This window comes from Brachycentrus maculatus, unplaced genomic scaffold (genome assembly GCF_059751285.1).
Source record: "Brachycentrus maculatus isolate JH-2025_06_01 unplaced genomic scaffold, ASM5975128v1 h1tg000202l, whole genome shotgun sequence".
Lineage (NCBI taxonomy): Eukaryota > Metazoa > Arthropoda > Insecta > Trichoptera > Brachycentridae > Brachycentrus > Brachycentrus maculatus.
In genome coordinates this window covers 973,389-991,206 of record NW_028280953.1, presented here as the reverse complement: position 1 = coordinate 991,206, position 17,818 = coordinate 973,389, and the positions used below count along the sequence as shown (strand labels likewise).

Sequence of the window (17,818 nt, the reverse complement as noted above, 5' to 3'; positions counted from 1 at the left end):
GATGAAAACAATTGTCGTTTTCGAAACTAGTCGTAAATAAAAATAAAACTCGATAAAGTGGATTATTCAAGTGTTTCATTTTAATAAAATAACGAAAATTATTTTCCGATGCCCTCAACTCAGTTTTTACGTTTTCAGGGAGGGGAAGGAGGTTTTCAGCGTTTGCAGTTCACATTTCGTCACGCAAGGCGTTTTCAGGTATTTTTTCAGTTTTTTCAGGTAGATTCTCGCCTTCCCGTCTCGGTTCGAGCTGAAATATTCCGTTGTTTGGCCAATTACTCAAATTTACGACTGGAATGCCCTCAAAGAGCCCTCCCTCGTTATTTCAGGGTATTAAATAGAAACAATTCAATTAAGAAATTGAATTTGTTCGCCGAATAGAAGTTCCCTTTTCATACAGGGTGGCGCATAATGAATCACCCTATCGGAAGATATTATAATTTTTGAAAATAGCGTCTTACGTCAATCATGTTCGATATTTGTAATCTAGACAGCTGCAGTCATTTATTTATTGTTTTTTTTTTCCAAAATATATTACATCATAAGTCATATATACGCACATTGAAGCGCCCTTGAGGTATTACTTTGCGAAAATGGCGCTATATAAGTTATCCAAATTTATTATTATTATTATACATATAATATAATATTCCCGATGAGTAATTTCTATTTCTCATTTTGGAATTAAGGTTAACAAGACTGGAACACAATTGATAAAGTAGCAAAAAATATTTATTTTAAATAACCATAACTAATACATGGCAAAATATAAAAACAATAAACAGGTATATATTTAAAAGATTTAAATGAGAAAAACACAAGGAAAGCATATTTAAAATAAACAAATGAGAAAATATAACAATTGAGAAAAAAAATAACATAAGGTAAAAACAAAATATTCAAATTAATATGACAAATCACTACATATATAAATATCTTTCCATTAGTATCTATTATTTATGTATTTGTTGCTTTTTTTATTTAAAAATATTTTCATTTATTAAAAATTATTCTCAAGTTTTTATTTTCACCCTCCCCCCTGGGAATCAAACCCAAGACTTTAAGCATAGCAGCTAAGCACGCTAACCAGCTAACACGCAAATCAAATTTACTAAATAAAAAAGAAGTGGTTTTTTATTATTCAGTTTAAAAAAAAAAAAAAAATTGTTCGCCTCCGTAGTGTAATGGTCAGCACGCTTGGCTACCGTTCTGTGGAGGTCCCGGGTTCGATTCCCAGGGGGGGTCAAATAAATATAAGTGATTTTTTAATATTTATTCGATATAACCTTGGACTGGTACCTGAAGCGGAGGGCTGATCACCTTTCCTTCATGTGTAAACGAGAAAGATAACACTGCGTTTATATGATGCAGTGCCCTATGCACCATTGGGGTGCAGATAAGGGTTTTATTTATTATTAAAAAAAGTTGAAAAAACACAAAAGTATTATTAATTTTGCCCTATTTTAACTTTGTTTGTATACTTCAGCTGTTTCATTTACAAATATCAAATGTGATTGACGTACGACGCCATTGGCATGAATTATAATGTATTTTAATAGAGTTAAATTAATTATTAATTTTGCGCCACCCTGTATAAGAGCTGGAGCGCTTTGAAGGCGCCATTTTTGAGAATTTGAATAATTCTCGATTGTATTATTAGAGAATTAGAACGATCATTGAATTAAGATGTTTGTTTATTTGTTTGTTTGTTTCCTTTCATGAAAGTTTTCATATTACTTTTCGTGTTTAATTTCAGTAATACCCGAATTCGGAAAACTTTTCAAATTAAGTGTGAATGGTGCACTGAAATTTTTTGCATAATTTTATATGTATAATGTGTGCAAGGAAAGTGATTTGCTGATAAATGTTGAAAAAATCAAAGTTATGGATTTTTAAACACATGATTTTTGTTTACAGTTTCTTCACATAGGAAATATTTATATATTGATGCTACGTATAAATTTATTGATACTACGGAGCAATATATGAATAGCTACGTATCTGTTGCGTATGTTTTCTGTTTTATGTGTTAACTGTTTTTTTATTAATTCCATTTAATTTAAAAAAAACAACTAAAAGTCTGTACATAATAGGGTTCCTGCTCGCCAGGATGAGATGGATATCAGTAGAGAGGGGAATAAGCGGGCCCAGAGTTTTAAAAAAAATTGGCATTTGGTCATTTATTGGGCAAACAAAGAATATGTGGTTAAGGTCTTCCTCTTCAAAACGACACTCGCAAATGGGGGAGTCAAAGACACCAATCCTCGCAAGGTGCTCTCTCGTACAGCAATGACCCATCCTCATTCGACAAATGGTGGATGTATCTTTCTTGTTCATCGAAATTTTCCCAAACCAAAGACGGGACGGGACAGTAGGCTGAATGAGAGAGTAATGTTTTCCCTTTGAAATTTTGGAGGTGTTCCATTTGAGGGATCAGCTGGGAGACATATCAATATTTGGAATTGTCAAAAGGTCATCAGATGGGTAGTTAGAGAAATTCGTACTTCCATTTAAAACAGCTTCCTTATCTAGGCTTTTTCATTTCTATCTATTTTATAATTAAGAATTCAAGTCTATCATATTTTATAATTAAGAATTCAATTTACTTGACGTTGGCAAATGCAATGTATTTCATGTGCAACGCCATTCCATATAACAAAATTTTTTTTTTATTTTTTTTTTTTGCTGTTGCCTTACAGCACTTCTTTTTACTTTATTGCTCTTCTCAACTTATACATCTTATAACTGTTTATGTTTTTTCATTATTATGTTTACTTTGGCTCTAAATTAAGTCTGCCCATTAATCTTCTTAACTTCTGCTGTATCTTGCTGTTTACTTTTAGCCTTTCCGGGAGTATGGACGTAAATGAACGTCGGAGCGAATTTTTCCTTAAAGGAGTATCGACGTTAATGAACGTCGAAGTCCGTCTGTCAGTTAGTATGATGTAACTTGTATAGCAATGACATTTGTGGATATTTTTATGTAATTTTGTCATGTCTTGTCCGCCTCCGTAGTGTAATGGTCATCACGCTCGGCTACCGTTCTGGAGGTCCCGGGTTCGATTCCCAGGGGGGGGGGGTCAAATAAATATGAGTGATTTTTTCACTCTAATATTTATTCAATATTACCCTGGACTGGTGCCTGAAGCTGAGGGCTGATCACCTTCCCTTCATGTGTTTGATCAAGATAACAATGTGTTTATATGATGCAGTGCCCTATGCACCATTGGGGTGTAGATAAGGGTTTGAATGAATTTTGTCATAATTGGAAAATATTTTGCAGTGTTTTTTTAAGAATTATTTTGACATAATTTCTATTTCATAATACACCGAATTAATGAAGAAAAAAAAATTTTTTCATGTAAAAAGAACCAGCTCGCCAGAGAAAGTCGGACATTAATTTTTGTACTCCCGGAAAGGTTAACTTTAATAAAATAAACTCAAGTGGCAAAAAACAAGTGTTTGTCTTGTATATGACACCTGGAACATCTAGCCTTCACCTTTTTACATAACTATTTTATATAGATATATGCTAACCTGCAAAAACTAGTCTGACGTTGAAAAAAAGTCAACTAGGGATGAGGTCCTCCAGAAAAAATATTAGCTCTTTATTCTAGACAAAAAAACTTAGTTTGTTAACTTTTCAATATGCAAACGGCATATTTTACAGAATGCCAAAAGGGTTTTTGCCTTTTTAAAATGTTTTTTTATGTCCTTTTAGAAACACCGTAAAAACATAACGGGTGGTCTATAAAAGCTACACATTTTGCCTATCTCGTTTCGTGTCAACTCGGGGGGAATGGATCATAAAAACTCAGGGCCTTTATGGTGTACACATCGCTCACTCCTTTCAACAACGTCATATATCAAAAAACTTGATTTTTCAGGAGATCTTTTTTAAAGTTTAAGAATATAATGAAATGTATTAAAAATAAATATCAAGCCACTTATTGAACTTTTTACTGTGCAACAGATCTTTTAGGTAAAATTTGAATGCTTTTTCTCCATTTAAAAAGTTATTTAGTCTATTAAAAAAAATAATTAAACAAAACATTTTCTTCAAAATGCAAAAACGACACTTTCTGCCCTGTAGCGGGTAAATATTAAGTTAAAAATATGCCGCTTTTGCTGGGATATGGTACATTTTCTGGGCATTCCGAAAACATGCACAACTGAAAATTGTCGATTTTTGATTTATGACGTTGTTTAAAAGAGTGAGCAATATCTGAAACTTATTTGCTTCAATATATAAAGTAGGGCGGATGAAAATTTCAAACTAATTTGAATATATAATGTTGCATAAAAATCTATCGTAAAAATGAATTTCCAATACAGATTTATCTTCTTCAACTTCTAGCATTCACATCAAATTGTGCATAGGGTACTGTATCTCAATGACGAAATCTTACATTATTTATGGAGGCAAGCTTATCAGTCCTGGGCTTCAGGTACAGGGTAATTTTGAACACTCTACCATAACTTGATAGGTACCTATTTTTATTAACGGATCGCTAAGGCAAACAAAAAATTATGTAAAATTACACATAATAATGAAATTTCTATTTTCATAATAATCACGCAAATATTTCTCTTTGTATAATGTTTGTTCGGCCAAATGTCCATCGGCCAAAGGTCCGTCGGCCAAAAGTCCATCGGCCAAATGTCCTTCGTCCAAAAATCTAAATATTTTTATTGTTGTTTTTTGCATCTATTTCTATATGTCCGCCTCCGTAGTGTAATGGTCACGCTCGGCTACCGTTCTGGAGGTCCCGGGTTCGATTCCCAGGTTGGGTCAAAAAAATATGGGTGATTTTTTCACTCCAATATTTATTCAATATTACCCTGGACTGGTACCTGAAGCGGAGGGCTGATCACCTTCAGTGTATAATGCAGTGCCCTATGCACCATTGGTGTGCAGATAAGGGTTTGAATTTCTATATGTTCTTAAATCCTTTATTTATTGTTTTTATAATGTATTTTGTTTCTTACACTTAAAATCATTCGTAAACGAGTAGAGGCTTAGTGAAAAAGAATGTGTGTCGTCCAAATGTCCTTTGGCTTAACGATCGTCGGCCAAGTATCCCGGAGCTACTAGTTCTAGTCACGAAAGGGTCAGAGAATATAATTTTATATGTGTAATTGTCGTTTACATGTGTTGAATTTACATTATACCGAAGGAATATAATATGTTATATAATGTTCATAATGAATACCATATGTATAATACATCGCTTAAAGGGATATTCACAGAATTCATTCCATCGGAGACCAACGGAGAGGTCACATGTCTGTTCACGCCCGATTTGTTGAAAATGTTAATTTAATGTTTTTTTCTTTTTTAGAATACATATATTAATAACAACATATTGAGTGTGTCCAAATACTTGTTCACAAAATCTGGATTATCTCCAATTACAGGAGTTATTTTCATATTATTTTTGACATCTCATCAAAGATGAAGAAGAATATGGAAGTCTTTATATCTCACCAATAGATGTCTCTAGTGATGTTCTAGTGATTCAAGAATAAGGTTTCTAAATTGGTTCATATATCGCCCACTCCTTTCAAGAACGTCATAAATCAAAAAACTTGATTTTTCAGGAGAACGTTTTTAAAGTTTAAAAATAAAACACAATATATTAAAAATAAATATCAAGCCACTTATTGAACTTTTTGCTGTACAACAGATCTTTTTAGGTAAAACCTGGAGGTTTTTTCTCTATTTGAAATATATTTAATATATTTTAAAAAATAATTAAACAATACCTTTTCCTCAAAATGCAAAAATAACATTTTCTGCCCTGTGGCGGGTAAATATTAAGTTAAAAATATGCCGCTTTTGCTGGGATATAGTACATTTTCTGGACTTTCCGAAAACATGCACAACTCAAAATTGTCAATTTTTGATTTATAACGTTCTTGAAAGGAGTAAGCGATATATGGAACTTCTAAGAATTTGAGTAGTGTGGTTGTCAGTAATGGGTAGAATTGGCGAATGTTACACGTGTATAAAGTGATCACTTAAACCAGCCTATGACGGTCGTCAGCCCCGTAAATGCCCAGACTTCCATATTCTTCTTCATCTTTGATGAGATGTCAAAAATAATATATTTTAAAAACTTACCATATAGTAATAACATACCACATCGCTTATTTTAACAATTATCGACTTCGCAGTCATGTAAACCCATTAAACTTAAACGTGTCTACATCAGATGTTGATGGCGCTGATTGTAGATACGCCGCGTGTTTACAGAAGATAATTGCACCGAAACACGCGATGTCGACTTTACAGAATTTCGTAAAAGGGTAAAAAAAACACGCAATATTGACAAAAATATACATTAAACTTACGACTTTAAAAAAATCAAGAGGGTTCGTCAAAGGTAAGACGATTTATTTTTGTAAAATATTTACAATTTTTCACAAATTCGTATGAGATGAAAGCGATCATGGAAAATCCTTAAAAACTGAAATTAGATTAATTAAATAAGTATTTGAGATCTCGACATAGATGAAGAAGAATATGTAAGTCAAAGAAGAAGAATAAGATTGAAAAAAAAACAAATTTTCACTGTGTCCAAATACTTGTTCCTATATCTGGGTTTCCCCACATAAAAGTAATTTTACATTTTTGATATCTCAACATAGATGAAGAAGAAAATGGAAGTCTGGGTATTTACAGCCCTTACGACCAGTCATAGAATGGTTAACTGATCACTTTACACACGTGCAACATTCACCATCTACCCATGATTGACAACCACATTACTCAAATTCTTGGAAGTTCTGAACCAAATTCGAAAAATTGTTTTTTAAACACTAGAACTTGTACGGGTATGTATGAAGAGTTTCATGAATGTGGAAGAAGTGAAGAATGTTTGCAAAGACTGAGTGGTGTGGCATCCTAATCTCTTTACCCCTGCGGGGAAGTGGCGTGCTGGTTAGATGTTTAGTTGGTTAGTAAGGTATGTATATTTGTAGGAACCCTTACCTGTAGCGGGGTGTTGGGCTCACTTCTCCCGTAAGATGCTAGAGGAGGGTAAATCTGCGCCAGACACATGACAGCTTCATTGCAAAACTTAAGTCCCATGACCTCCTCGTCTTCGCGACCATATCTGAAAAAGAAAACAACTAAATGTTTACCAATATTAAAATATATATTAATATATATGTGTATATATATATATATATATATATATATATATATATATATATATATATATATATATATATATATATATATATATATATATATATATTATTTATCACTTGTGTCGTATTACGCCAACCCTAGCATTGCTCGCGTGTTTCGAATTGTTTACGTTACAAAAGACCCAACAACCCAACTGAGCTCGCCAATTGTCACTTGACGCTTTTTATTGGGAATTCTTCAACAAATTACAAAATTTCTTATTTTTTTTATTTTCTTTAATTGTTTTTTAATGTTGATTATTATTATCTAAGTTAGGTTTTTATGTAAGGCTAATTTAAAGAAAAAATATTTCATTGTTGCTTTAATAAAAGAAAAGTAGTCTTTGAGAGTTCTTTTCACTTTTATATTTTAATTATCATGCTATTTTACAAAATAAAAGGCAAAATCGATAAATAATACAAGAAATTATTTTATTATTAATAAAAAGTAAAGTAAATTAAATTTTCTCTTGGTTAAAACATGTCTATCACAATAATTAAAAATAATTATTTTTTTTTAAAACTGTTCATGAGAATATCTGTAGTTCTCAAAACTAGTCGTGTTTACATTAATTTAAAAAAATGAACTTTATAGTTTTTGCTAAATTTATTTTATTTGACCAGTGACCAGGTTTCATCGTTACCGTCATCACCAGTGTGATGACATCGGTAACAAAGAAACCCAGTCACTTTTCAAATAAAATAAACGTCAAAAAAAAATATTATACGGAATGCAGTTTTTATTATTTTTTTATTGACATAAATTTATTTAAATCACAATTTTAAACATATTTAAAAAAATATATATTTTGCAGAGATCCACCAAGCCATTTTGTGTGTCTTGTCGGTGGAGTTCGGATTCAATACATTTTTATTGTTTTTAACCATTTAACCCAAAATATACACACAAAAAAGAGAGAAAAATTAAGAATATTTTACATTCATTTTCAATTTCATCTTTCATAAAATTAACTCTTGATCATTCACCCATTCCTTTATTTTGCCTTTGTTCCATATTTTATTTTGACCTCTAACATCCGTCGGCAACAAATTAAAAATGTTCGGAACGATATATTGCAGTGTTGGACTCCCATATTTATTGTTAATTCTTGGGACTATCAAACCTTCGTTGTGTGTCAATCGTGTATCATGGTTGTGTACTAGAAGATTTCGATATTTTTATCTAGTTTGTTGTTCAACGATGATACTCATCCATAATATTCCACGTACCGGCAGTAATTTTAAATGTTTATATATCAAAATTGGATTGTCCCTTTGATTATATATATGACTGGGTACAATTTTTTTGACTAGGGAATATTGCAGATTTTGAACCATTTTTAAATTTGTTTCCGTCGAATGTCCCCAAGACTTTACCCACCGAGAAATGTCAATATTTTTTTTTATTCATTTAATATATTTACATTTTTATTTATAACATAATACATTTAAATCATTTATACATATGGAGAACTTTTTTATTTCGATTCGCTGTGTCTCTCAATAAAAGAGTCTGTGCTCTTGTGCTTGGAAAGGGACTTACACTCGTGCTTTAATGTTATATAATAATGGATATAATGGTTTTTTTAATATTTTTTTTTAAAGATTTAAATGTAAAGAGCTTTAATTTTTTTCTTAAGGATTTTTATATCATCAATTTTTTTAATTTCTTTGGGGAGTTTATTAAAATGTTTGATTGCCAAATATTTGAAGTTTTGCTGAAATTGCTTGGTGTTGCATTTTGGAGTAGAAAAATCGTTTGAGAATCTCGGTGATAAATTTTTTGTTAAATTTAAATAGTTGTCACCTTTTAGTATTCGAAAAACTGCGGTTTTTTTTATAAATGGATTCTATATTTGGGACTTGAAATTTTTTAAATAATAATTTTGTTGGAAATATGTTTTTTTTTCAAGATAACTTTAATTATGGTTTTCTGTACTATTTTCACTGAGTTCAGTATGTTGTTGTATGAGCCTTCCCATGCAATAATGCCATACTGTAGTAGTGAAACTACTATATAAAACTAAAATACTTTAAAAAACTCAAAACTGGTCGCTAAACCAAATTTTTATTTTTATATTAAGTGAATTTGATTACAAAATTAATAATTATGAAGCCAAATAATCTTAATAAAGATAAGGAAAGAATACATTAAAACGATCCTTTGTCATTTATCTCGAATCAAATGGCATTATAAAATATCAGGAAGAACGCATGAATTAAGGATTATATAATTTATCCATAGTCCGCATAGCTTGAGGCTATTGTCCTTTTGAAATTCCTCCGAAATATACTAATATTTCCACAAAGGACATTAGATAGCCCAAAAGGAAATGTTTGGAAAATAAACCTGTACAAAAGTATTAAGTAATAAAGTCATGTCTAAAGAAAAGCTGAGAATCAAAGTCCAGAAAATTATTAAATACATATTTGAATATACATAATATATATATATATATATATATATATATATATATATATATATATATATATATATATATATATATATATATATATATATATATATATATATATATATATATATATATATATATATATATATATATATATATATATATATATATATATATATATATATATATATATATATATATATATATATATATATATATATATATATATATATATATATATATATAAATATATAATATATATATATATATATTATATATATATATATATATATATATATATATATATATAACTAACTAACTAACTAACCATCATAGGCAGAGAGAATCGAACGCTACACCACTCTGTCTTTGCAAACATTCTTTGCCTCTTCTACATTCATGCATCTCCTCATACATACCCGACGATTATTACGACTCCTGACCTGGCCGCTTTCAAGTATATATAAATATATATATATATATATATATATATATATATATATATATATATATATATATATATATATATATATATATATATATATATATATATATATATATATATATATATATATATATATATATATATATATATATATATATATATATATATATATATATATATATGTATATATATATATATATATATACGTTCTCAAATAAAATTTGACGTTTTATCCTAAAAAATGTGCCATAAGATATAGGTGTATTGAAATAACTGATCAAGTTTTAAGTTGAATAAAAATAATCAACTCATATTTTCAGGCATCTACCAGTATTTTACATAATTCGGGAAGAATACATTTCATAAGGGTCTCTACCAAATAAAAAGCCTACTCAACTCAACCATAGATGGTACTGAGAACTTAACATGAACGAAAATGTTAATTTAAGGAAATATATGCAAGTTTCGAAATTCAAGTGGAATAGTGAACGTAACAAGTGTATAAAGTGATCACTCAAACCAACCTTCGATAGGTCGCAAACCCCTCAAATACCCAGACAACCAAATTCTTCATAACCGACATATGTTGTAGTGTCAATCTCACATTTTTGAACAAAGGTTTGGACACAATAAAAATATTTTGAACAAAAGTCTCATTCTTAGTAACCAAGGAAGGATGGAGTTTAATTGAACTTATTTACATTGTAAATTTCTAAAAACGTTTTTTTTGGTCGAGTGATCCAGGAAATTAAATGAAAGCTCCGGAAACGGTTTCGGGAAGGTTTTCACGCACAGTGTGACAGCTATTATGCCGTCAGTTCCGGAATCTCAACATCCGGTCCGTGACGTTGGGATTATTCTCTCAGGGCTCTGCTGATTTCCGTTTTAAGAAAAGAAAACGCATTCTTATTACTTTTTTCATAGTTCAGTGGGTTTGCTAGTTAGTCAGATATGAAAGTACTATTCTAGAATTTAAATATGAAAATAAAACACTTGTTTAAGACAACTTACCAAAAATACCTCTTTTTACTATTTTTTTTTTAATTTCCCAAATATAGGCGCCATTGTTAGTCCTATTTTTATATTTATCAAATAAGAACTATCATATCAAAGGAAACTATAACACTACATTCAAATATCTTTCAAAAATGAATGCACAAACTACTTAAAAAAATGGGCAGAATGACGGACGTTACACAGGTGTATAAAAGTGATAATTATTGGAGTATACTCCTATGGTTGAAGATAATCCAGATTTGTTAACAAGTATTTGGACGCACTCAAAATGTTGTAAATAATTTATCTGGTCAAATTATAAATAAAATTATAAAAATGAAAATGATATTTTCTGGCGTTTCTCATGTGTGTGATAATAACCCATGATTCGGAGCTCACATACTAATAAAAGAGTTTCTGCTCAATAAAAAGCTTCTTTTCATCTCACCAATAGATGTCTCTACTGAAGTTCTAGAGATTCAAGAATGGGTTTCAAAATGGGTTCATGTATATAGAACTTCCAAGAATTTGAGTGATTAGTGTGGTTGTCAATAATGGGTAGAATTTGTGAATGTCACACATGTGTAAAGTGATCACTTAAACCAGCCTATGCCAGCCGTCACCCCGTAAATGCCCGGACTTCCATATTCTTCTTCATCTTTCATAAGATGTCAAAAAATAATTAGAACTGTCATAACATCAAAGGAAACTATAACACTACATTCGAACATCTTTCAAAAATTAATGCACAAACTGCTTGAAAAATGGGCAGAATGACGAACGTTACACGAGTGTGTAAAAGTGATCACTTAATGCAGCTAAATGCCAGGTCGTAAGCCCTGAGATGCTCAGACTTCCATCTTCTTTTGTGTGATATTTATTTTAAATGAAGACACGTAAAAAATACATGTCATTGACCTTGGTCATTTCAATGGTATATCCATAATAATACTTTAAAAATGGTATATGAAGATAAAATTAAGAAAGGTGAGTTGGGATGGTTTTAAAATGTGAAACATATAAGAGAGAAAATAACGGTAAAACCAATTTACGAGGCGAATGTAGTTAGACAAAAGAGCACAGCTTCCCCTGAAGGAAGACCGAGAAAAACTTGGCATGATCAGGTATGTCAGATATTTGAAAGCGGTCAGGTCAGGAGTCAAAATGATCGTGGGTATGTATGAGAAGGTGCACGAATGTGAAAGAGGCGAATAATGTTTGCTAAGACAGAGTTGTGTGACGTTCTATTCTCTCTGCCCACTACTGACATTTGAAAAGCTTCGCACGCGCGCGTGCGTGTCTGTGCGTGTGTGTTTGTGCGTGTTGTGTGTGTGTGTGTGTGTGTGTGTGTGTGTGTGTGTGTGTGTGTGTGTGTGTGTGTGTGTGTGTGTGTGTGTGTGTGTGTGTGTGTGTGTGTGTGTGTGTGTGTGTGTGTGTGTGTGTGTGTGTGTGTGTGTGTGTGTGTGTGTGTGTGTGTGTGTGTGTGTGTGTGTGTGTGTGTGTGTGTGTGTGTGTCTTGGAACGGGTAAGCATATTTAGACAGAAGCAGAAATTCGTTTATGATTTTTTCACATAAATTATGTAAGTAAATATAAATGCCATCGGCGTTAAAATACGGAAAGCTTTGTAACAAACATCAAATTTACAACCGAGGAATATTAATGTGCTTTTTTGCTAAAAGTTTGTATGAACCGAGCTTTTGGATATCCTTTTTTCATAACTAATAAAAATGGTGGACGCCACTGTTCCGCAAAAGTTTCCAGCGCTTCTCAAACATTTTTTGTTTCATTTCCAGTCGTGCTGATTAATAAAGTTTTTATTCTGCAGTGGTGGCTTTGTAATGTAACATTCATCTGTTTTTAAAGTTTGGTACTTAAAACAGATATTTAAATTTATATTTTTGTATTGTAGATGGATTAAAACTCAGGACAAAAAAAGTATTCAAATACAAAATTGTCTCGAAATTTCAAATCAACTGGTAATGAAATTCAGGGGATTATTTAAAAAAAAATAATTCTCAAAATATACCACTTATTAGGTTTTATTTCATTACACACAACTAGTTTCGATTATTTTCTTATTATTTACAAAAGTATTTACGAAGGTAAGAAGTCAAAATAAAATATGGAACAAAGGCAAAATAAAGGAATGGGTAAATTATCAACAGTTAATTCTATAAAAATTGTGAAATATTTTTTATTCTTAATTTTTTTCTCTTTTGTGTGTGTATATAAGATAAAAATGGATAAAAAAAAAAAAGTGTGTTAAAAGAACTCCACCGACAAGACATTCAAGGTGGCTTGGTACTCTGCAATTTAAATTTTATTTTTAAAAATTGTTCTTTAAAAATAAAAATAAAACAATTTCATTCAATATATATCTCTGAGCCTAAGCGGCTCATCATTAGAAATAGGTATCAACTTTTGGTAGAGTGGATCTTTATTTTTAAATTTATGTTTTACTCGGTAAAAACCCAAATTTCTTATAAAAAAAATAGTCTGCGAAAATACTGGTATTTACCAAGTAAAACTTGAACTTAAAAATGAATGACTGCCAAATCAATTAATGAAAAAATTAATTATTACCTGAAGGTCAATGTGACCTGTCCGAACACCTTTTTAGTTTCCATAATTTCTGGATCCACGCACAAAACACCCTGCAGCTTATCAATCACCCCATTTTCAATCACAAGATCCCGCGAGCACAGGTACAGGGTGAGTTTGTTGTTCGGAGACGATTTTTTAAACACCCTGTAACGAAAAAAATACACAAAATCAATTAAGGATCACTCTTATTACAAAACTTCAATCAATATATCGTGGGTATACTGGCAAAAACGTTAACTGTAAAATCTGTATTATTTAATTTATTTCTTCGGCATTTATTTTGTGGTAAGACATAATGAAATTTTTAAAGGAAACACTTGTTTTTTTACCACTTGAGTTTATTTTATGACGACTAGTTTCGGAAGCTAAGCTTCCATCTTCAGGTCTAAATGAAAATTAGCACTCATGTTCTTCTACAATTAGACCTGAAGATAGAAACATAGCTTCCGAAACTAGTCGTCATAAACTAAACTCAAGTGGTAAAAAAACAAGTGTTTTTTTTTAATAATTCATGTTATTAAAAGCTTTTAGCCTGAATAAAATACCTGCTATTAAACTAAACGTTGAATTTACTTCTAAAACCACATATCGCTCAGTCCTTTCAACAACGTCATATGTCAAAAAACTTGATTTTTCAAGAGATCCACAAACTGTCTCCAGGCTTTTCTGTCGGCTGCCAGCTCTCTTGCATCCTCCCATGTCAGATCCGCGTCCCGAAGTTCTGACGAGAACTGCCGACGAATTGTCAGCAGTGGTCGTCCTGGGCGGCGTATACTTATCAAAAAATTGATTTTTCAGGAGATCGTTTTTAAAGTTTAAAATATAATGAAATTTATTTAAAATAAATATGAAGCCACTTATTGAACTTTTTACTGTGCAACAGATCGTTTTAGCTTAAACCTGAATATTTTTTCTCCATTTGAAAAATATTATTGTGTTTAAAAAAAGTAATTAAACAATTCCTTTTCTTCAAAATGCAAAAACAACACTTTCTGCCTGTTAGCGGGTAAATATTAAGTAAAATATATGCTGCCAACATCAAATGTGATAAAGTACATTTTCTGGGCATTCCGAAAACATACACAACTGAATATTGACGATTTTTGATATATGACGTTGTTGAAAGGAGTGAGCGATATTTATGACATTCCAAACTGCTTCGTATATTTTGCTGGTTTATAGAACGTTGAAAACGTTATAATATGCACCATCAAGTCAAAATTGTATGTTTTCGAGAAGGTAAAAGTTTTTTGTCACTACACCCACGATATCTTTTCTTTGCTATTTTTAGACTGAATATAAATATTATTTAATATATAAGACACTGAATTATTCACTCTGCAGATAAAATACCTATATTTTAGGAGTCCCAACTTGATACAAAACATCTATCATAATTATTTTATATGAAAAAAGACCGAAGTCTGATTTATGGGTGTTCAATAATGGGCAGAATGGTAAACGTTACACGAGTGTATGAAGTGATCTCTTCAACCAGCCAAATGCGAGGTTATAAGCCCTAGAATGCTCAGACTTTCATCTTCTTTCATATATATATATATATAAAGAAACGATTGATTTTTCATATCAAGTTGAGGCACCATTAAGATTTTCGTACTCTTTAAACGCGAAAAGCAAATGACTGTCCATTTCACAAGTGATATAGAATGATACCGCTTCAATACTGATTTGATATTTGTATCTACATAATAACGCAATTAAATTTGCATTATTTATTAGGACGTAGACCATAGATAACGCATGACAATGTCATAGAGGACAAATTCAATTATATAATAGTTACCAGAGAGAAAAATATGTTTAATTTATTAATTTTTCATCATACATATAGTAACCAATTACATTTTGATGCCAATTTTACAGACCAAAAATTGAATCACATAATATAATATATATAAAACCCTTATCCGCACCCCAATGGTGCATAGGGCACTGTGTCATATAAACGCAGTGTTATCTTGATCGTTTGCACATGAAGGAAAGGCGATCAGCCCTCCGCTTCAGGTACCAGTCCATGGTAGTATTGAATAAATATTACATTGAATAAATCACTTATATTTATTTTACCCTCCTTGGGAATCGAATCCGGGACCTCGAGAACGGTAGCCGAGCGTGCTGACCATTACCATTTTTCTTAAAATCTATTTTGACACATCTTTTGAGGCATTTCGCATCATTTTCAAACATCGTATGTGAAACTAAGTCTATATTTTAGAGTTGTGTTCTTGGGACGTTGAAAGATGAAGAATTCACTTAAGCCAGCCTATGACAACTCGTAAGCCTTGAAAATCCTCGCTTTTATAGTGTTATCATCTTATCTATTAAGATTTTAAGAAAAAATCTTAACTGGCGTCACAGTAAAACGATGAAAAATTTTATGAATTAAAAAAAATAATACTCTTATTTTTTCCAACCTCATCCGCGTCCAATGGTGCATAGGGCACTGTATCAGATCAGTAAAATATAAGAATATGTAATAAATGTACATACCTCTGGCAATTCAGTGTGTCAACGGCAGCCATTTTGAAACCGCACTTGAAACACTCCCTGAAACACGCGTCACGTACACTTCACCATCTGTAACAAAAGAGAAAACGTAATTAGTGGAAGAACAAATACAACCACAATTGCGGTCTCTTCGTAATGAATCAATACCTCCTAACCAACCAAAAAAATATAATTCCACCACCAAAGAAAAAAAAATATTAAAAATATTTTTCATTAATTGATTTGGCAGTGAACGCGTTTAAGAGGTGAATGTGGTTGGTAATAGAAGCAGAAGAAGACCTAGTAAAAATTGTCATTCTTCACATCTTTACATTCTTTGGACTACGTGTGGATGTGAAGCATAGAGAAGCAAAATAACGCAGTCAAAATGCGATCTCTAAGACGAATGTGTAGCCAAACTTTACATTCTTTGGACTACGTGTGGATGTGAAGCATAGAGAAGCAAAATAACGTAGTCAAAATGCGATCTCTAAGACGAATGTGTAGCCAAACGATCTACGATAGTTGTTCCAATGGTGAAATAAGAAAATAATGCAAGGCTGAGATAAGTTTTATGGATTGAAATAAGAAAGGTGTGTTGAGATGGTTTGGACATGTGGAACGAATGAGTGAATGAAATGAACAGTAAAACAAATATATGATGTGAATGAAGTGAATGAAACAGGAGCAGAGAAAGACCGAGGAAAACTTGGCATGATCAAGTATTTTAAATACTTGAGCGTAGTCAGGTCAGAGTAGGAATAATCGGCGGGTATGTATGAGGAGATGCATGAATATGGAAAAGGCGAAGATTGTTTGCGATGAAAGAGTGGTGTGGCGTTCTATGGTATTCTCTCTGCCTATCCCTGTAACGACGGGGCGTGATTGATAGTTGGTTGATTGGTTAATGCTTTAAATAATATTTTTTGTAATTATTATTATAAAATTCATAATTAACCTTTCCGGGAGTATGGACGTAAATGAACGTCGAAGTCTATCTGTCAGTTGGTACGATGTAATTTGTATAGTAATGCCATCTATGTATATTTGTTTTTAACCTTGTCATAAAATAAAACCTAGAGATGTTGAGTTTTATTTATTATTTATATTAATTTTAATTAAAATCACTCTAAATATTTTATTATTCATTCATTTAAACCCTTATCCGCACCCCGATGGTGCATAGGGCACTGCATCATATAAACGCAGTGTTATCTTGATCATTAACATGAAGGAAAGGTGATCAGCCCTTCGCTTCAGGTACCAGTCCAGGGTAATATTGAACAAATATTAGAGTGAAAAAATCACTTATATTTATTTGACCCTGCCTGGGAATCGAGCCCCGGACCTCCAGTACGGTAGCCGAGCGTGCTGGCCATTACACTACGGAGGCGGACAGATTATTACTCAATCATTATGTCTACCGGTTTCGTATTAATCATTCTTGATAAAAAAGTGGTTTCTAGTATAAATCAGTCTTGATAAAGAAGCGGTTAGCTTTGAAACCGGTAGACATTATAGTTAAGTTATAATAAAATATTAATAGTGATTTCAAAACAAAGTTAAATTTTAATTGTAAAAGGGAAAATCACAAAGTTAGTGCTACAAATATAAATTATACAAAGATTTTATTTTATGAAAATACATATTAAATG

At 31.4% G+C, this 17,818-nt stretch overlaps 1 protein-coding gene across 1 annotated transcript in view; it reads right to left on the bottom strand.

Annotated features, from left to right (window-relative positions):
- Positions 1 to 16,242, bottom strand: part of LOC148307268 (arrestin homolog) — a 66,354-nt gene extending 50,112 nt beyond the window's left edge. The window contains exons 1-3 of the mRNA XM_088263619.1: positions 16,167 to 16,242; positions 13,635 to 13,799; positions 6,995 to 7,118 (exon numbers count right to left, since the gene is read on the bottom strand). Coding sequence (XP_088119745.1) covers positions 6,995 to 7,118; positions 13,635 to 13,799; positions 16,167 to 16,198 — 321 coding nt within the window. The 5' untranslated portion in view covers positions 16,199 to 16,242. The remainder of the gene's footprint in view (positions 1 to 6,994; positions 7,119 to 13,634; positions 13,800 to 16,166) is intronic.
- Positions 16,243 to 17,818: the final 1,576 nt, after the last annotated feature.